Raw genomic sequence first — 22,675 nt, 5'->3', positions numbered from 1 at the left:
TATGTGTACCAATTTTTGAGTACATTGCACCAGCAATTCCGGAGTTATACTGTCTCCTGATATACTCTGTGCTGCTGTCCCCCCCAGGGGTGCTAGGGATTTCTAATTGTTTTAGTTGCCTCCGCCGTGTTTTAATGTGCACGTATATAAATTTCACGATCTTCACTTGTAAACTGTGGATTTCTATAGAAAGACAGAAGAATGGATTTTCGCTTCTATATAGTAGATATTATTATTATTATTATTATCAGTTATTTATATAGCGCACACATATTCCGCAGCGCTTTACAGAGAATATTTGGCCATTCACATCAGTCCCTGCCCCAGTGGAGCTTACAATCTATATTCCCTATCACATGTACACGCACACACATTCATGCTAGGGTTAATTTTGTTGGGAGCCAATTAACCTACCAGTATATTTTTGGATTGTGGGAGGAAACCGGAGTACCCGGAGGAAACCCACGCAAGCACGGGGAGAATATACAAACTCCCCACAGTTAGGGCCATGGTGGGAATCGAACCCATGACCTCTGTGCTGTGAGGCAGTAATGCTAACCATTACACCATCCGTACTGCCACATATATATATATATATAATATATATATATACAGTATGTGTGTGTGTATATGTATATATATATATATATATATATATATATAGTTCAGAGGTAAATCGGCGGCACTCAGTCAGACTTAAACGGCTGCAGTATAAACAAGTGGTTTATTGGGCCAACATGTGTCGGGGGTTAGACCCCGTCCTCAGGGCCAGGCAATCCTCAAAATGCCTTACAATCAAACATTTATAGACAACACGACAGACATTAACACAAACCCTACTCACCTGCTCCACGGCGCGACCGCCCGCCAGTCCTTCCAGCCACACTTCCGCATCGCCGTCACCTGACGTCACGGCACGCCGCGTCGCAGGATAGTTCCCATAGCAACCAGCCGAGGCTGGACGGGAGCTAATAAAACAAAAACATACACATTTTTTCCTGTCTATTAGATAGGAAAAAACAGGTTCCTAACTGACTTTTCAAACATTTGAATCTCCCCCATGATGTCTACATGAAATCTTTAAATTATATTGAGTCCTATTTCCGATTTAATAACCCTTGCATCCAAAACATTTCACAAGTGCACTAAACAAGAAGCATTGATTGTGCATATGATCACTATATTGCTCCTTGTGTAGTGAACCTAATTGTGTGTAAAAACAAGTGTGCCAGTAATCAGCGCATCATTGTACATTGGGCCTAATTCAGACCTGATCGTAAATGTGCAAAAAATGCACATCTCCGATCTGCAACACCATCGACGCGCCCCCGACCGCCTCTTTCTGTCATTCAGGTAGAGGCAATCGCACAAGTGAGATGCCGTCACATCTCACTGTGTGCGCACACGGCACAGGGCTTCAGCCTGCGAACGCTGCTGCTGCAGAGACCATGTCTGAATTAGGCCTTTTGTACATCCAGCGTCATTGCTATTCCCTGCACATATTTATATACATTTTATAATTCGTGTTGTGTATGCATATGCCCCAGCTCTCACAGGTCACTTACAAAAAGACAATGTCACAAAGACGACCAGCAAATGATTGGGCTGCATAAATAGGTAGGATCTGCTAGAAGATGCACCGTTCAATAGTTTACACTAATTTCATTTATCATTATATTGTTTAAATAAAATAATGTTATATTTAATATTAATATTTGAAGACACCATTCTATTACAACCATTTTTTGTACAGTGGTTTCTTTGAATATACTTTAGTACCTGAGGCATCTTAGTGCTGAAAATTCTACTATAACTATGGAACCGTGCCGAGAAATTGCAACAGCTACTTCACGTACAATAGTTTTTATAAAAACATTGGTAAATGACGTACAGTGGTAATATCAGTGTTCAATAATATTTTCTCAGTATCCTGGCTGATATGAGAGAGACGTTTTTATACTGTACATTCTGTAGATTTTATGCACGTTATTTACTGATATCCTTCCATCCTTTTAGTTTCTGTGTCTCAAGAACATCCGGACTTTCCTCGCTGTATGCTGTGAATCTTTCAACATGAAGAAAAGTGACTTGTTTGAAGCATTTGACTTATTTGATGTGCGGGATTTTGCAAAGGTATTTCACACTCTTGTATCATCAGTTTGAACAAATGTGCATAAGGATGTTAGAACACGACCACTTGTAGAAGCAGAATTTCTTCATTGCAGACCTAAAACAAATTACTGTGCATATTGGCCCTCATTCCGAGTTGGTCGCTCGCTAGCTGCTTTTAGCAGCAGTGCAAATGCTAAGCCGCCGCCCTCTGGGAGTGTATCTTAGCTTAGCAGAAGTGCGACCGAAAGGATCGCAGCGCTGCTACAAAAAAAAAAAGTGCAGTATCAGAGTAGCTGCAGACCTACTCCTACCTTGCGATCACTTCAGACTGTTTAGTTCCTGTTTTGACGTCACAAACACACCCTGCGTTCGGCCAGCCACTCCCCCGTTTCTCCAGCCACTCCTGCATTTTTATCTGGCACGCCTGCGTTTTTACACACACTCCCCGAAAACGGCCAGTTACCACCCAGAAACACCCACTTCCTGTCAATCACTCAACGATCAGCAGTGCGACTGAAAAGCGTCGCTAGACCTTGTGTAAAACTACATTGGCTTTTGTGAAAGTACGTCACGCGTGTGCGCAGTGTGCACCATACGCATGCGCAGAAGTGCCGATTTTTAGCCTGATCGCTGCGAACAACGGCAGCTAGCGATCAACTCGGAATGACCCCCATTGTTTTAAACATTTCTTGTTATTAAAATCTCAGAAAATTGGATAAAAAATGTAAAAGCACAAAAAGTTCCCAAAGAAGGGTATGTTATCAACAATCAGTCCCACTTGTGAAAAAGACCCTCTCTGTCTCTGAGCCATATGGCCCCTTGAGGGCCAAAATTCTTCACACTGGACGGTAAAGGAAGTCCATTTACCCCGGAATCTGCAGAAACCTCATCCAATGCATAGCATTTTTAGAGGGTTTTCTGAGGTTCAGTGTGGTTGGATCCTCAAGGTCTGATCACCCCATAGACTGCCAACATGTACAGCACGTAGTGGCCTATTGTACTTCATACTTAGATCCACGTAAAGAAGGGGCAGATGTCTTACGCCTGGAGAAATGATAAAGCAGTGATAAGTGGAAGGTGATAAAGCACCAGCCACTCATTTTGGGTTTGAAAAATGACAGGAGCTTATTGGCTGGTGCATTATCACCATCGACTTATCACTTTTTTTATCACTGCTTTATCACTTCTCCAGGCTTAATACATCGGCCCCTAAGTGCTTAGTACCCCAGTTTTGGCCAGACTAATACTGGATATTACCCATGGTGAAATCCTGTAAGAGTTTCTCATTATGTGCTCAGAAACAATTATGGAAAGTCCATGTAAAACAGGATGTTTAGCCTCAACAAATGGATTGAGTAGCTTGGATAGTAGCTTATATGAAAATAGTCCAAAGCGTTGTAGCTTATTGTGTCTCTTCATTAGAAATACAGTATTTTCCCCAGATCTGACCGATATATGGAAGCAAAACGTATCAAGATATGGACATTACCTCTTTTCAGTTGAGTTAGAAAAAGTGTTTTGTCAGACTCTAGTTGGAGCAGAGACTGCTTCGCTTTATTTTGTTTAACCACTTAACTGACAATTTTGTCCCGCAAAAAACGCTCCGAAATTGTATTTTTTTTATGAGTGAAATAGGCGAAGAACATGAATTTAACCTTATCCAAAATTATTTTTAGTTAAAAAAATAAAATTCTATCTATCTATCTATCTATCTATCTATCTATCTATATTTATATATATTGTAACACTGTAGGGGAACCGGACCCCGTTTCTTGGGGTAGATGGCAGCAGGCAGCAGCTGAGAAATCATACAAGTCCAGTTTTTATGGTGCAACTGGCCACAATCAATTTTATTAAACAGCAAATAAAACAAACGTCAAAAGAAAATACCTTGCCTGTCCGGCACTAACTAAACACAAGATGTTCCTAACTGTCTCTAAACAAAAAAACACAAGAGTTTTCCAGTCAACACTGTATGGCTCACTTGTATAAGGAAGCGTATTTCTCTCACAGAGATCCTGCAGTCTTCCCAGGCGGTCTGCACACACTAATCAGGCTAGCAGCCCTATAACACACTTACACAGCTGAAACCCTGATTAGCCCTCTGTGAGGCCAAAGACCTGAACTGGGCCCAACGTCTGGAACTTGCCCTATCTTTCTTTCAGGGCCCTTATCCAGCTTTTCCAATAAACTGAAAAGGTTCTGACAAAACAAAACATTTTCCTAGAAGTTTTCATTTTTCTAATACAGGTAAGACAAGAACCTGGGACAAACATACCTGCCCTCAAACACTATTCCAGTGTTCTTGTCACAATATATATATATATATATATATATATATACTGTGTGTGTATATATTTATAAAAAACAAAATAATTCTCAAACATCGGAACATCGGTTGGGAGGATCGGTAACATTGGAACATCGGTAACATCGCGACCATTGCGACATTACTTTTTATCCCCAAGACAGCTGCCAGGTACACAGGGGGGTCTGGAGGTGGCTGGGGGAGGTAAGGTTACCCTTTCCCAGCGGCGGCCATTGTCTGCAGCCGCTGGGTGGGGGGTCCTGCCTTGCTGACCGATCAGCAATAATTGGCAGCACGGCAACACTGAAAGACGGGTGTAGGGAGGCAGAGGGACCTTCCAGTCCCTCTGAGAGCAGCAGCGGAGGGAAGTTTCCCTTCCCTGCCGCTGCTAACACTGTTTATCTGACTGGTCACATCCTGTGCAACCAAGTCAGATAAAACACTTGCTGGTGTGGTTGCATCTGATGCGACCATGCCAGGCAAGTGGTTAACTCTCTTTACTGCCTATTTGCACCTCCTACCCCTTTGAGCTCCCCAGTCCCAATGTCTTAGGCTTAGCCTTGAATGTTGATATGTCTCTGTGAAACTTTACTATAATTCACACTTATTTAATTAGGTTTTACTGACATTCATCTGTCATTCCTGATTACATTTCTGATGCTAGGGTGATCGCTACTGCTTTAAATGTTGCATCCCTCCTCATGAATATGCTTATCCTACATTACTGATTTATGTACCCTAGTCTTACACTGTTCTTCTATATCTGATTCACCCACTTGTTTTCTTGACCGATTTCTACACTGTCTTATCCCTGTTGTAACTGTCGTCCAGTATATTGTTCATGACAAGCAACGTTTGCCTTATATTCACGTTCCACGCCGTAAGGCAAACCCTCGTTTCTGGTTACATTGCTGTATCAGGTTTACTCAGTGTCATTCAGTGGCAGGACCCGGTGAGCTCCGCTATTATACTTACCGTCAGTCTGCTCACTCCCCTTCTCAGGCTGGTTCCCCCTCATAGGAGTATATTTAATTCTGTGCCCCTGCTGCTGGTGGTGCTGATCCCAGCTTCTAGTGAGAATCCACATTTCTGACCTAGAAATGTGACACTGAGATTGGACTGGCCTCCTCTCCTGGAAGTCCTGTCTGTCCTTCTTTCCTCTTTTCTCTGCTTCTTGGCTTTACCACCCCGGTTCACTCTTTTACTTTCTGTCTCCATGAATATTAAATTTTGTCCCTAAATGTCAAAAGCCTAAATTCTCCCAACAAGCAAATTACATATCTACAACATTTTAAAGCCACAATGCTGACATTGGCAACCCCAAGAGACCCATTTTTCTACCCCACCCCCACCCCACCCCTTCAAAACTACCCTCAGGTTTTCTACACCTCTTCTGACAGCAAACAATCAGGTACAGTTATATTGATCTGCAACAATGTTTCTTCTCTTCATTAAATCTACAGTTCCAAGATATATTTATCATAATTATTGGATCTATAACATGAGCTGTCTCACTTAGTCTCATTTTGCTGTCAGGGTTTCTCGTCAAAAGTCTCATTTCTCTTTAAACCAATCTATTCTGCATCATATTAGCTCCTCAATTAATGACATGAGCTCAGATGTGAAAAAAACCTGGATGAAATGCTTGACCCCGAATTCTGAGACATGGTTAGGTCCAGCTTCTCTAAAGCCTCTGTTTTTGCGAAAAGCAACAAAACTCAATACAACATATTTTACAGATGATATCTAATGTCTAAATGTATGTACTTATTTCCCCAAACATGTCGCCTATTTTTTTCTAGCACTGTAGCAATGAAGGTACTCTGTCTCACATTTGATGGCATTGCTACAAAATAGCCACCCTATGGATGGAGGTCCACCATCTAATGCAGACAAGAGCAGGCATCCAGATGCCATACCTCCTTTGCTCTTCTTACTTCCTTGTACACAAGCTAAAAAGCAACATTTTGCGTGCCACAAATTGTCAGATTGCTGCAGACTCAAAGGACGGTATTCAATTCTTTTCAACCCCTTCGACACCCATTCTGTTTCTGCTGACGGGCTTGGTATAATCATTTCAGCCTGCTACCCACGTGGTACCGATGCACCCAACCCTTTACGCAGCCAAACCTGATTACTGTGGGCATGATATGCGCAATAACGGGGATCACTTTAGAAAGAAGATTGGTCGTGATATATAATTTGAATACCACCCAAAAAATGATAAATGCAGCTCCGTACTTTTGTACCTGTGTAAAACCATGCTGCACTGCATGTGGGATAGGTTAAAAATGTGCAGAGATTTATGGGGCCTATTTACTAAGCCTTGGATGGAGATAAAGTGGATGGAGATAAAGTACCAGCTAATCAAGGCCTAACTCTCATGTTACAGACTGTGTTTGAAAAATTACAGTTAGGAGGAGCTGGTTGGTTGGTACTTTATCTCCATCCAAGGCTTAGTACATAGACCGCTTAGATTTGAGAGAGGAGTGTCCAAACTCATATATAAGTTACACTGTAAAAATAAATATGTCCAGCTCACTCGTCTGAGGGTGTGATAAGGTAGGGAAAATATTTATTTCAAGGTAAAAATGTGGGACTTGCTTCAGAACCATCTTTAACCATCTGTGTTCAAGCATGGATATCCTTAAAATCTGGTCTGTTAAGTCTTCCCTGAGGACCAAGGTTGGGACACACTGTATTAGATCACAGTAGAGCAACAAACCAGACCTTGTAGCACAGGTAAGTGACTAAGTTGTCACCAATATAGAGATGAAAGTATATAAAAAAATGACTATGGTAAAAGCACTGGGGACATGTAATACAGTTTTTGTATTGCTATGGATCTGGCAGGCTGCAGTGAGTGACCCCTGAATGCTTTTCTAATTAAATAGAACTCGTCTCCTCTAAAGGAAAAAGCAAAATAGGAAGGTTAACCCTTATCTACTACATGTAAATACATTTCAGTCATTCTTCCACTGTAATAGGCACAATAGCGTGTAAAGAAATGGCATTAAGAGTTTGTACATGGTGTTTGTATTCAGTTCTGCATTTTCACGTGTAGCGGGCAGGTAACATCTGCATACTGTACATCACCACTTCTGTTAACACCTACATTTTTACTTTGACCACAGTGCTAGCATCCGTTTCATTAACACCATACTAGAGAGTTTCTATTATAGTAATACAATATAATTACAAAGTGTCAACATGTGGTTTCCGCACAAAGCAAATATCTGCTTAAACGAACACCTCTAAAAGTTATATAAATCTTCTAATGGCTGATGTGTCTAGGGCAGAATATAACACATTATACTGTACATCTAAAATAAAGACACAAAGAAAGACATGTCATTTTGGCAGAACTTGCTAGCTATTTATTTAAAATCATAGATTAAAACTCAAAGGGGACATTACTATATGGTGTCAAAGAAAATAGTGGCCAAAATCAATGCAACCCTGCACCACAAACAACAACATGTATTGTGGGTGGATACCATCAAGGATGCCTCACAAAACAAACAAACACGATATCCAACTCAACCATATAACTTGACTATCCACAAGTGAAGGTGGTGACGCTGTCCCTGTTTTTGTGGTACAGCCAACAAAAGTGTGTACACCCAAAATTAAAGTATTACACCAGAGTTGATGACCTGCTATTCGTTTCACACCACAAACTAGTCAAAGAAAAACAGAAACAACTCAAATCCAGGTAGGGAGGGTGGGGAAGGCTCGCAAATCAAATGCTTTCACCCAGCAGCCAGAGCCTTATAAAAGCTGACACAATCTCCTTCCACTATAACTTAACAGATTATTGGGTGCTCATGACCTACTCTATTACAACACATAGCCTCATTGTTTAATTTACCCTTAGTCTTGTGGATATCCTATAGTTTTACTGACCTCCTCACTTGCCATTTATATGCCCATCACCTCATGCCCTCCCTTATGCTCATTAAAACACAATTGCTGTAACTATAATGGTTACTGCAGCTTGGAGCCCCCTTTTGATCCCATAGAGCAGACTCTCCTGAGTCTGTTACTCTACTTCTGCCCACAATTGACAGCTGAGGACATCTTTGATGATTGGCTTCTGAGAATGTCCTGCTGCCTTACGGGACCCGGTAGCCTAGAACCCCACCATCAGTAATTTCACTCAACAGTATAGATATACTAGTGCATCGCGATATCCAGTTTCACAAGCAATGCACTAAGTGGCCGGGCCTGTGTAACTGGCCACAAAAATATACCACCCAGATAGTTACATGTGGGACTAGACTACGTGCCCGGAGCAGTTTGTGAACCACTTGACTATATTTTTATAGATCATTTTAACACTTTCCCTGTAATTTAAATAAGCACTTTAGTGCTAAGCACACATTTTCCTCACTAGTGTACTCTGTGCTCACTCCCAGGGTTATGGTTAAGAGTAACACAGTTTTTCTTAATATTTACAAGTTCCTCCCAACCAGGTGATGCTTTCATACTATATTGAGCCAAAGCTTCCTTATAGAGATCATTGGTTTCGGGAGAGAGATAGATGAAGAAAGGTTGTGGGGAAGGGAACAAAAACAAATACAAGGAGACAATTGCATAACAAAAGGTTATAATATACAGGTTCAATAGCAGAAATACAATATAGTAACATGCAGACATTTGACCAGACATTCAGTCAGAAGGGTAGAACGTACAGGCAGAACCAGAAAGAATATCTTATTGTGGGATACATTTTAAGTTCTTATAGGAAATAGAGTAGTTTGAGAGTAGGTCACTCATCATCCATGACATATACAGCCATGGCCAAAATTTTTGAGAATGACACAAATATTAATTTCACAGTCTGCTGCCTCAGTTTTTATGATGGCAATTTGCATATACTCGAGAATGTCATGAAGAGTGATCAGATGAATTGCAATTAATTGCAAAGTCCCTCTTTGCTACGACAATGAACTTAATCTCAAAAACAAAATTTCCACTGCATTTCAGCCCTGCCACAAAAGGACCAGCTGACATCATGTCAGTGATTCTCTCATTAAAACAGGTGTGAGTGTTGACGAGGACAAGACTGGAGATCACTCTGTCATGCTGATTTAGTTAGAATAACAGACTGGAAGCTTTATAAGGAGATTGGTGCCTGAAATCATTGTTCTTCCTCTGTTAACCATGGTTACCTGCAAGGAAACACGTGCAGTCATCATTGCTTTGCACAAAAAGGGCTTCACAGGCAAGGATATTGCTGCTAGTAAGATTTCACCTAAATCAACCATTTATCAGATCATCAACAACTTCATGGGGAGAGGTTCAATAGTTGTGAAGAAGGCTTCAGGGCACCCAAGAACATGTGAAGGCATATATATGCATACAGATAGACAATACTAATGGAATACATAATAATCCAAAGCTTATCCAAGAGATTCATCTTAAGGGAGATTCGATCTAAAAGATGTTTAGGATATTTCATCTAATGATATATATATCACATATGTTTCTGTTCATTCGGAGGCAAAAAAATATATAGATATTTAATCATATGACAGAATTCAGCTCCATTGTTTCATTGAGGCCCACCGGATGCAGGGAATTAAATTTCAGCATCCAGAATACCTCACGACTACATAACTTCTTGAACCTGTCGCCCCCCCTTAGATGTAGGGGCGATCTGTTCAAGACACAATACAGAAAGACAAGTTGGATTCGCTGAGTGTTTTAAAAGGTAGTGTCGAGAGACACTATGAGTTTGACATTTATTTATAATATTCCTTCTATGTTCCATAAAGCGAACTCGTAATTTTCTCGTTGTGCGACCCACATAATTGAGTCCGCAACTGCAGGTTAACAAATATATAACAAAGGTTGATTCACAATTCAAAAAAGATTTCAATTTATAAGTCTCATTAAAGTAAGGAATATTAATCATAGTGGTCTTACGTTGTATATGTGTACACATCGTACTTCTGGTTAAGCCACATTTATGAAAACCAAGTGGTAGAACTAAGCCACTCTATACCTTTCTGAGTCGTGGGTTCTTTTATCACCTTTAAGTGACTGGGAGCTAAAATGGTTTTTAATGACTTATTCTTCTTATATATGATTTGTGGTTTAACAGGTAAGATAGTACTAAGTATATGATCTTGTTTTAGTATTTTATAGTTACGTGACACTATGGACTTAATCTCTTGAGCACATCGGTTGTATTTGCATATGAATGAAAATTCCCTATTTCTATGGTTTTCTTCTTTTCGTTTAGGTTTTTTTTAAAAAAGTTTTTGTCTGTCCATATTATAGACCTCTGTATATGCCTGTTGAAGTAATGCTTCTGGATAATCTCTGTTTCTAAAAGAATCTGACAGTTCTTTAGCTTGTATGGCGAAGGTCTCAATATTAGTGCAGTTGCGGCGTAGCCGCATGAATTGTCCTTTTGGAATGTTATTCTTCCAAGATTTATGGTGTGAACTTGTATAATGTAAATAAGAATGGGTGTCAACAGGTTTCATATAATTGGATGTGACAATCTCTTTATTGATTATCTCAAGTGTCAAGTCAAGGAAGTCCACCCGATTCCTACTATAAGTGGAAGTGAATGTAAGATTGTATAGGTTAGTGCAGTGGTTCCCAAACTTTTTTGAATCACGGCGCCCATGAGTATCAGAATTTTTTTCACGGCACCCCTAGGCCAATAATTTCTTCTTGAGAAATTTAGAAAGAAATATTAAATTAAGTAGACTGTGTTTATAGGTCATCCTTAGGGTCAGTTGTGTGGTGAGGGACAAGATTTGCTTCTGTTTGTCCCCATATTTTATGACTGACGGCCACCAGCACTAGTTTTGCCTTTTATATTGACCATAAATAATTTGAATTGGTCCTGGACCACCAACCCAGGGCACCCCTGCAAGTGTCCCGAGGCACCCCAGGGAGCCACGGCACACAGTTTGGGAACCACTGGGTTAGTGTTTAAAGTGGAAACAAAAAAATTAGCTGATAACTCATCCCCATCCCAAATAATAAATAAATCATCGATGTAACGGCCATAGAAGACCAGGGACGTCCCCCATGGGCCCATCTATATATGTTGTTCTTCGAAGTCGCCCATGTATAAATTTGCATAACTAGGGGCGAACCTGGTCCCCATGGCCGTTCCCATCACCTGTAAATAATAACAACCAAGAAAAGTGAAGTAATTGTGTGTGAGAATAAATGTGATACAGTGTAAAAGAAAGAGTCTATGTTCCACACTGAGACCGTCATCCCTACACAAACGTCTAGAGATAACATCATATCCTGTTGTATGTGGAATATGTGTATATAATGCTTTAACATCGAGAGTTATAAAGGCATAAGAGTCCTTCCATTTTATAGATTGTATTTTGGTAAGAAAATCAGTTGTGTCTCTTAGATGCGATCTCAGTGTAGAAACGCGTGATTGAAGGAAAGTGTCAACATAATGGGACAAATTAGAAGTTAGGGAATTGATACCCGAAATAATAGGCCGAACTTGAGGTGAGGTGAGGGATTTGTGTATTTTAGGTAAAAAATAAAAAGTGGGAGTGACTGGGTATTGTGGTAGTAGGAATCGGTGTTCTTCCTTAGACAAGACACCTGATTCTAATGCAGAGTTAAGGAGGTTTTTTAATTCAATTAAAAAATTGGATGTGGGGTTGGTATCAAGTATTTTATAGAAATTAGTATCTCCTAATTGATTAGTTGCCTCCTTGACATAATAAATGCGATCCATAATTACGAGACCTCCGCCCTTGTCAGCTTCTTTAGAAATTATCGAGTTATCCTGTTTTAGTATATGAAGTGCTCTTTGTTCTTGTCTGGTTAAATTGGATGGTGTTTGGAATTTGGTTTGATTGTGTTCTACCATTTCTTTGAAATCATCTAGAGTGATCCTGTAGAATGCTTCTATACTACTGCTCTTGGCTGATATAGGAAAAAATTCTGACCTACATTTAAAAGAACCGCATTCTCTCTTGACGTCAAAGATTTTTTGTGTCGCAAGAGGCACCTCGTGGGAAGTGTTGTTTTCTTCCCATAATTGTTCCAACATGGATAGCATAATGTTGTCTGTGCTGTTGAGAATAATGGGTATAGAGTCATCATTTTTTACATTTAGGCTCTTTTTAGCAAAGTACCTCTTGCGGCACAAAGTACGCGCAAATCTGTTGAGGTCAACATATAGTTCAAAGAGATTAGGGTCATTAGTCGGAGAGAATTTTAAACCTCTCTCTAGTAATGACAACTCTGAACTAGTAAGAGTTTTGCTTGAAAGATTAAATACACTTTGTTTTTTATTTTTATTCTCTAAAGAGTTCTTACTCAAAATCTTCTTGGATTTTTTCTTTCTGTTTCTACCTCCTCTGTTTCCTCTAAACTGGAATCTCTTCTTCTTTTGGGTATATCTCTTGGGTTCTTGAAATTGGGTCTCCACATGATTGTCTTGGGGCGTGCCCCCCCAAATTCCCCCCTCTTCTCATAATGATCATACCCATCAGTAGGATTTGGCCTTTTGTCTCTAATAGATTGATACCTATCTCTTTTATTTGAATACTTAGAATGAGGTGATTGAAATTTATTATCCTCATATTCTGTCAAAACTTCATATCTGTTCGGATGAACATAATTCTTATGGGTAGGTTTCTGTATTATATTCCTACTATTTTGAGAATAATCATTATGATGGATTTTGCTTTTCTCTCTCCTTGTATTGGGATAAATATCCCTTCTTCTATCCCTCTGTCTAAAAGTACGAACTTCATTATTCTCATAATCTACAATATCCCGTTTAAATTTTTTCTGTTTGATACTCATAATGTTTTGTTCGTATTTGACTACCTTGTCATTAATAATCCTATCTCTATTATTATAATTATTAACCTTGGAGACCCTATATCTGACAACCAGTTTCATTAGTGCGATAGAGCACTCATCCAAAATTTGGTCCCATTGTTTCTGGTATTCTTCATCTTCTTGGAAAATGGATGGTTTATATAATCTGAGACCTCTAGGTATTATTTTTCTATCAATGTATTGTTTTAAGTTAGTACTATCAAACCAATTTCTTGATTCAGCTTTTAATAGATCTTCTAGTTTGTAAAAATCTTTATACATATCAGGTTTGTCAGAGATAGGGCCATCCAATTTAGAAATATCAATATGGGACCAATAGGTCTCCCTTCTATTCTTACGTTCATTATAATTCATGAAACAGCTCATGATTGCAGCACCCGTATACCAAAAAAACTACAGAAGTAATAAAAACAAGAAAAGGGCGCGCTCTCAATAGCAGCTGGTAAAGGGTGGTAAATCCCTTAAAGGTAAAAACAATAGAACAAGTGGGTGTACCAGCGCTGGCTGATCATGCACAAATATATTAATCACTAATCCGAAAGACTTAGTAAAAAGATATAACACATTTATTTAGCATTTTAAAACATATTAAAAAAGAAATAAAAATTAGAATATGCCACAATATGCCTGAATGTTGAATATTGACTGAATATACCACATAGGTGACTTAAGACACTCTTAAAAAGTTAATGTCACTGGATATGTCCATCACTAATCGGCTGTTTTGCATATAACCGATAATTGCAGGTATAAGGTATTTACCAGTGGTCCTTAGTGCAGATAATGTCCACCAATTAAATAACTGGAACCAATTTCCTCCTTAGCATGCCAGAAGAAGGTCCAGATAGGTAAGTACTGCAGTAAGAAAGTCCAAGATGGTGGTACTGGCGTGTCAATCGGATGTCACAAGTGGAAATAGGATGTCAAAATAGGCAATAAGCTCAACGCTTTTCGCTGGTTTGTGCAGTCCAGCTTCCTCAGGAGCAAGTGATGTAGTGGCTAATATGAAGCCCTTTTATACCTCATTTGAGTGGCATGATTAATTACACATGAATAAAACATAATTATAAAACATAAGCCTTTCGGATTTTTATCATATACTATATATTTCTATAGTCCCTATTGGTCCCATAACCTTTAGACAGAGATAAATATCAAAAACGATTAGGCAGAGGGTCAAATACATACATTTTTAAGTGTCATTAATCCACATAATCCCGATCATGTGACTGACAAAGGTCACGTGATCGGGATTCCGTCCAACCATATAATAAGATCATAGTCATTATGTGGGTCGCACAACGAGAAAATTCCGAGTTCGCTTTATGGAACATAGAAGGAATATTATAAATAAATGTCAAACTCATAGTGTCTCTCGACACTACCTTTTAAAACACTCAGCGAATCCATCTTGTCTTTCTGTATTGTGTCTTGAACAGATCGCCCCTACATCTAAGGGGGGCGACAGGTTCAAGATGTTATGTCGTCGTGAGGTTTTCTGGATGCTGAAATTTAATTCCCTGCATCCGGTGGGCCTCAATGAAACAATGGAGCTGAATTCTGTCATATGATTAAATATCTATATATTTTTTTGCCTCCGAATGGACAGAAATATATGTGACATATATATATTATTCATATCATTAGATGAAATATCCTAAACATCTTTTAGATCGAATCTCCCTTAAGATGAATCTCTTGGATAAGCTTTGGATTATTATGTATTCCATTAGTATTGTCTATCTGTATGCATATATATGCCTTCATCTTTTTCTCTAATCGTTTACACAAATCTCTATTGAATAACTCTTCATGTATAAATATCCACCTCATTGCCCCTCTTTTATATGTATATAATGTGTATATAATATATTAATATTCATGTATTTGGAATTTTGTCTATTATGATCTATTTACGGGTTGCTGCGGCAACCGAAATATGAGGTAATTCCCACACTCGAATCATGGTATCTATGATCGGTCTGCAGGTTGCCATAGCAACCAAAATACAGAGTCTATCTGCCCTGCATAGACGGGGAATGTTTATGGAGACAACTAGTCTTCCGATCACGTGATATGTGCGGGAGGTTGGGCTCACTAGTAATCAGCCATACAACCTCGCCGCACTAGCCGGGACACGTTGCGCCGGCGGACGTACGTCCGATCATGTGACACATGTCAGTGTCTGGCGCGTCACCTGACCGGACATTGATTACATTTGTGATATGTTGCCTGGCAACCGGCCTCATGAAAATCATATGTAAGATACCACATGACTATGATCTTATTATATGGTTGGATGGAATCCCGATCACGTGACCTTTGTCAGTCACATGATCGGGATTATGTGGATTAATGACACTTAAAAATGTATGTATTCGACCCTCTGCCTAATCGTTTTTGATATTTATCTCTGTCTAAAGGTTATGGGACCAATAGGGACTATAGAAATATATATAGTACAGGTTGAGTATCCCTTATCCAAAATGCTTGGGACCGGAAGACTTTTGGATATCGGATTTTTCCACATTTTGGAATAATTACATACCATAATGAGATATCATGGTGATGGGACCTAAGTCTAAGCACAGAATGCATTTGTTTCATATACACCTTATACACACAGCTTGAAGGTCATTTTAGCCAATATTTTTAATAACTTTGTGCATTAAACAAAGTGTGTATAAATTCACACAATTCATTTATGTTTCATATACACCTTGTACACACAGCCTGAAGGTCATTTAATACAATATTTTTAAAAACTTTGTGTATTAACCAAAGTTTGCGGACATTGAGCCTTCAGAAAACAAAGGTTTCACTATCTCACTAAAAAAATTCCGTAATTCGGAATATTCCGTATTTCGGAATATTTAGATATGGGATACTCAACCTGTATATGATAAAAATCCGAAAGGCTTATGTTTTATAATTATGTTTTATTCATGTGTAATTAATCATGCCACTCAAATGAGGTATAAAAGGGCTTCATATTAGCCACTACATCACTTGCTCCTGAGGAAGCTGGACTGCACTAACCAGCGAAACGCGTTGAGCTTATTGCCTATTTTGACATCCTATTTCCACTTGTGACATCCGATTGACACGCCAGTACCACCATCTTGGACTTTCCTACTGCAGTACTTACCTATCTGGACCTTCTTCTGGCATGCTAAGGAGGAAATTGGTTCCAGTTATTTAATTGGTGGACATTATCTGCACTAAGGACCACTGGTAAATACCTCATACCTGCAATTATCGGTTATATGCAAAACAGCCGATTAGTGATGGACATATCCAGTGACATTAACTTTTTAAGAGTGTCTTAAGTCACCTATGTGGTATATTCAGTCAATATTCAACATTCAGGCATATTGTGGCATATTCTAATTTTTATTTCTTTTTTAATATGTTTTAAAATGCTAAATAAATGTGTTATATCTTTTTACTAAGTCTTTCGGATTAGTGATTAATATATTTGTGCATGATCAGCCAGCGCTGGTACACCCACTTGTTCTATTGTTTTTACCTTTAAGGGATTTACCACCCTTTACCAGCTGCTATTGAGAGCGCGCCCTTTTCTTGTTTTTATTACCTCTGTTAGCCAGATCCCACTGTCTGATCACACCACAGTTAATAATGTCCCCACACCGATGCAATGTTGAATTGCTCCAGTGTTTTAGTATCCACCACTGCCACTTGCAGTGAGTTGGATACTACGATAGCAGTGCCGAGCAGCTGTGCTTAATGAATGGAGCCCAAAGTGAGCAAACATAAAAAATATCAGCTTCCATAACATATCTAGAAACAAGACAAAGGGGCATATGTATCAAGTATTGGGTTTTAGACCCAATAGGGCGATTAAAAAATCTGAAAATCCTGTGTAAATGGCAATGTTTAGACGCCCAAACAATTGTCACAATTCAGTTGGTTTGGGCGCCCATGCACACCGCGCATGTGGCGCCCAAACAGATACGGTTTCGCCGGCTAAAAGGGCTTAACCCATCTAAACTTTCCGCTTTGGGCGTGCAGACTCTCGTTTGGACACCCAAAGTGCCTAGTTTCAACACATTTTTTCTCGCACCTCAGGAGGTTGCAAGAAAAAATGTGTCCTCCGTGGCCACTGTTGAACAATTGAATTGCTGCCGTTGGGTGACCGCTAGTGGAGGGCGCACAAAAAAAAATCATTTTTGAATCTGCTCCAATAATTGTTATTTCTTATTGCTGCTATTCATAGCAATAAGAAATTAATATTCACCTGAATGTATCAAAAGTCACATGCAGGGACAGGGACTACTTCGCATGCGTGATCTGCTTACCACACTTGTGTGGCGGCCATTGCAGGGAGGGTTCCGGAGGAACTCTCTACCAGTAATTTTTTCATATTGTAGCCCGTAGGTTAATCTGACAGCTTCCAAGCTATGGGGGCTGCAGCTGCTGTCAGCAATGGAGGGAGTGTAGTACTGCGCCGTACAGTTGCATAGTATGCAAATTATAAATGTTACTTCAATGATGATTGGTTACCATGGGCAACTTCTCCACTGGCACACTTCTCCACACTTTTCACTGCTTCATGAATAGACCCCTTAATCTATGGACCAGCAAGCCATTTTGCGCACCTAACTGGTCAGCTCAGAACATATACTTCCCCAATGCTGTCCCTTTTGACTTCCCCATTACCCTCCCTTCTTGCTGTACATTATCATCTTGCCATACATTATCTTATACATTGTACTACTTCATTAACTATATGTGACATGAGAAGATACTGTTCATTCCAAATATGATTTAACCATATTCCACTTGCTGTAACCCTTTCCCATTTTCCTTCTTGTACTCTCTATACTTACGGAAAATATATTTCTCTTACGTCCTAGAGGATGCTGGGGACTCCGTAAGGACCATGGGGATAGACGGGCTCCGCAGGAGACATGGGCACTTTAAGAAAGACTTTAGGTATGGGTGTGCACTGGCTCCTCCCTCTATGCCGCTCCTCCAGACCTCAGTTTGATACTGTGCCCAGAGGAGACTGGGTGCATTACAGGGAGCTCTCCTGAGTTTCCTGTCAGAAAGTATTTTAGTTAGGTTTTTTATTTTCAGGGAGCCTGCTGGCAACAGACTGAGGAGAGAGAAACAGACCTACTTCTGTGAGTTTCAAGGCTCTGTTTCTTAGGCTACTGGACACCATTAGCTCCAGAGGGATTGGTACGCAGGTCTCACCCTCGCCGTCCGTCCCAGAGCCGCGCCGCCGTCCTCCTTGCAGAGGCGGAAGATAGAAGCCGGGTGAGTATGAGAAGTAAAGAAGACTTCAGAGGCGGCAGAAGACTTCTTGATCTTCACAGAGGTAACGCACAGCTGTGCGCCATTGCTCCCATACACCTCACACACACACGACAGTCACTGTAAGGGCGCAGGGGGGGCGCCCTGGGCAGCATATAAACCTCTCCTTTGGCAAAAATACATATATACATTTACAGCTGGGCACTGTACATGTATATAAAGAGCTCCCACCAGTTTTTTTAAGATTTTTGAGCGGGACAGAAGCCCGCCGCCGAGGGGGCGGGGCTTCTCCCTCAGCACTCACCAGCGCCATTTTCTCCACAGCACAGCGCTGAGAGGAAGCTCCCCGGACTCTCCCCTGCTTACTCACGGTGACAGAGGGTTTTCAAGAGGGGGGGGGGGGGCACATAATTGGCGCATATACATATAAAAGGCGCTACTGGGTAAACATTTTATGTTTCTTCCTGGGTCATATAGCGCTGGGGTGTGTGCTGGCATACTCTCTCTCTGTCTCTCCAAAGGGCCTGGTGGGGAAACTGTCTTCAGATAAGAGTTTCCCTGTGTGTGTGGTGTGTCGGTACGCGTGTGTCGACATGTCTGAGGTAGAAGGCTCGCCTAGGGAGGAGGGGGAGCGTATGAACGTGAGGTCTCCGTCGGCAGCGCCGACACCTGACTGGATGGATATGTGGAATGTTTTAAGTGCTAATGTAAATTTATTGCACAAAAGATTAGACAAAGCTGAAGCTAGGGAACAGTCAGGGAGTCGACCCATGTCTGTCCCTATGTCGCCGGGACCTTCAGGGTCTCAAAAGCGCCCACTATCCCAAATAGGAGACACAGATACAGACACGGATTCTGACTCCAGTGTCGACTACGATGATGCAAAGTTACAGCCAAAAGTGGCTAAATGTATTCGTTATATGATTATTGCAATAAAAGAGGTTTTGCATATCACAGAGGAACCCCCTGTCCCTGACACGAGGGTACACATGTATAAGGGAAAGAAACCTGAGGTAACTTTTCCCTCCTCACATGAGTTGAACGAATTATGTGAAAAAGCTTGGGAATCTCCAGACAAAAAACTGCAGATTCCCAAAAGGATTCTTATGGCGTATCCTTTCCCGCCAACGGACAGGATACGGTGGAAATCCTCCCCTAGGGTAGACAAAGCATTGACACGCTTATCAAAAAAGATAGCGCTGCCATCCCAAGATACGGCTACCCTCAAGGATCCTGCTGACCGCAAGCAGGAGGTTACCTTGAAGTCCATTTACACACATTCTGGTACGTTACTCAGACCGGCAATTGCGTCGGCCTGGGTTTGTAGCGCTGTAGCAGAATGGACAGATTCCTTATCAGCAGAAATTGAGACCCTAGATAAGGATACCATTTTATTGACTCTAGGGCATATAAAAGATGCTGTCTTATATATGAGAGATGCTCAAAGAGACATTAGTCTACTGGGTTCCAGAATAAACGCTATGTCTATTTCTGCTAGGCGAGTCTTATGGACCCGGCAGTGGACAGGTGATGCCGACTCAAAGAGGCATATGGAGGTTTTGCCTTACAAGGGTGAGGAATTGTTTGGGGAAGGTCTCTCGGACCTCGTCTCCACAGCTACGGCAGGTAAATCAAATTTTTGCCTTATGTTCCCTCACAGCCTAAGAAAGCGCCACATTATCAAATGCAGTCCTTTCGGTCAAATAAAAGCAAAAGAGTACGTGGATAGTCCTTTCTTGCCAGAGGTAAGGGCAGAGGAAAAAAGCTGCACAACACAGCTAGTACCCAGGAACAGAAGTCCTCCCCGGCCTCTGCAAAATCTACCGCATGACGCTGGGGCTCCACTGAGGTTGTCCTCCCCAGTGGGGGCACGTCTTCGACTTTTCAGCCACATCTGGGTTCACTCACAGGTGGATCCCTGGGCATTGGAAATTGTTTCTCAGGGATACAAGCTGGAATTCGAAGAGGTGCCTCCTCGCCGGTTTTTCAAATGTTAAATGCTATTCACAAATTGTGTCTTCAACAAGTGGTGGTCGAGGTTCCCCTGCTTCAAAGAGGGAAGGGATACTACTCAACTCTGTTTGTAGTCCCGAAACCGGACGGTTCGGTCAGACCCATTTTGAATTTAAAATCCCTGAACCTATACTTAAAACGGTTCAAGTTCAAGATGGAATCGCTCAGAGCGGTCATCGCCAGCCTGGAAGGGGGGGATTTTATGGTATCTCTGGACATAAAGGATGCATGCCTTCATGTTCCCATTTATCCACCTCACCAGGCGTACCTGAGATTTGCGGTACAGGATTGTCATTACCAATTTCAGACGTTGCCGTTTGGGCTTTCCACGGCCCCGAGGATTTTCACCAAGGTAATGGCGGAAATGATGGTGCTCCTGCGCAAGCAGGGTGTCACAATTATCCCATACTTGGACGATCTCCTCATAAAAGCGAGATCACGAAAGAAGTTACTGAACAGCGTGTCACTTTAACTGAAGGTGTTACAGCAACACGGCTGGATTCTCAATATCCCGAAGTCGCAGCTGGTTCCTACGACTCGTCTGACCTTCTTGGGCATGATTCTGGACACAGACAAGAAAAGGGTTTTTCTTCCGATAGAAAAAGCTCAGGAACTCATGACTCTAGTCAAGAACCTATTGAAGCCAAAACAAGTGTCAGTACATCATTGCACTCAAGTCCTGGGAAAGATGGTGGCAACATACGAAGCCATTCCCTTCGGCAGGTTCCATGCAAGGACTTTCCAATGGGACCTATTGGACAAGTGATCCGGGTCACATCTACAAATTCATCAGCTGATCACCCTGTTCCCCAGAGCCAGGGTATCTCTCCTATGGTGGCTGCAGAGTGCTCACCTTTTAGAAGGCCGCAGGTTCGGCATTCAGGACTGGATCCTGGTGACCACGGACGCGAGCCTCAGAGGGTGGGGAGCAGTCACACAGGGAAGAAACTTCCAAGGACTTTGGACAAGTCAAGAGACTTGCCTTCACATCAACATCCTGGAACTGAGGGCCATATACAACGCCCTACGTCAAGCGGAGAACTTACTTCGCGACCAACCAGTTCTGATCCAGTCAGACAACATCACCGCAGTGGCTCATGTAAACCGTCAAGGCGGCACAAGGAGCAGAGTGGCAATGGCGGAAGCCACCAGGATTCTTCGCTGGGCGGAAAATCATGTAAGCGCACTGTCAGCAGTGTTCATTCCGGAAGTGGACAACTGGGAAGCAGACTTCCTCAGCAGACACGACCTGCATCCAGGAGAGTCGGGTCTTCATCAGGAAGTCTTCGCATAGATTGCAAGTCAGTGGGGACTGCCCCAGATAGACATGATGGCGTCCCGCCTCAACAAAAAGCTACAGAGGTATTGCGCCAGATCAAAAGACCCTCAGGCGGTAGCAGTAGACGCCCTAGTGACACCGTGGGTGTTCCAGTCGGTCTATGTGTTTCCTCCTCTTCCTTTCAAGGTGTTGAGTATAATAAGAAAAAGAGGAGTGAGAACAATTCTCATTGTTCCAGATTGGCCACGAAGGGCCTGGTATCCGGATCTGCTGGAAATGCTCACGGGAGATCCGTGGCCTCTTCCTCTGCGACAGGACCTGTTGCAACAGGGGCCCTGTCTGTTCCAAGACTTACCTCGGCTGCGTTTGACGGCATGGCGGTTGAACGCCGGATCCTAGCGGAAAAGGGCATTCCGGATGAGGTCATACCTACTCTGATAAAGGCTAGGAAAGACGTGACAGCGAAACATTATCACCGGATATGGCGAAAATATGTTTCTTGGTGTGAGGCCAGGAATGCTCCTACGGAAGAATTCCATCTGGGCCGTTTCCTTCACTTCCTACAGACTGGAGTGAATTTGGGCCTAAAATTAGGATCCATTAAGGTTCAGATTTCGGCCTTATCCATTTTCTTTCAAAAAGAATTGGCTTCTCTCCCAGAAGTACAGACTCTTGTGAAGGGAGTGCTGCATATTCAGCCTCCTTTTATACCTCCGGTGGCGCCTTGGGACCTTAACGTGGTGTTGAGTTTCCTTCAGTCGCACTGGTTTGAACCACTTCAAACGGTGGAGTTAAAATATCTCACTTGGAAGGTGGTCATGTTATTAGCC

The 22,675-nt window shown here is 41.5% G+C and overlaps 1 protein-coding gene across 2 annotated transcripts in view; it reads left to right on the top strand.

The window, feature by feature from the left end:
- Positions 1-22,675, top strand: part of VAV3 (vav guanine nucleotide exchange factor 3) — a 546,183-nt gene that overhangs the window by 229,107 nt on the left and 294,401 nt on the right. For both annotated transcript variants that reach the window (XM_063940113.1, XM_063940112.1), the window contains exon 2: positions 2,017-2,133. In XM_063940113.1, coding sequence (XP_063796183.1) covers positions 2,017-2,133 — 117 coding nt within the window. The remainder of the gene's footprint in view (positions 1-2,016; positions 2,134-22,675) is intronic.

This window comes from Pseudophryne corroboree, chromosome 9, assembly GCF_028390025.1.
Source record: "Pseudophryne corroboree isolate aPseCor3 chromosome 9, aPseCor3.hap2, whole genome shotgun sequence".
NCBI lineage: Eukaryota > Metazoa > Chordata > Amphibia > Anura > Myobatrachidae > Pseudophryne > Pseudophryne corroboree.
The sequence above is the reverse complement of the archived record's forward strand: the minus strand, read 5'-3'. Positions and strand labels throughout refer to the sequence as shown.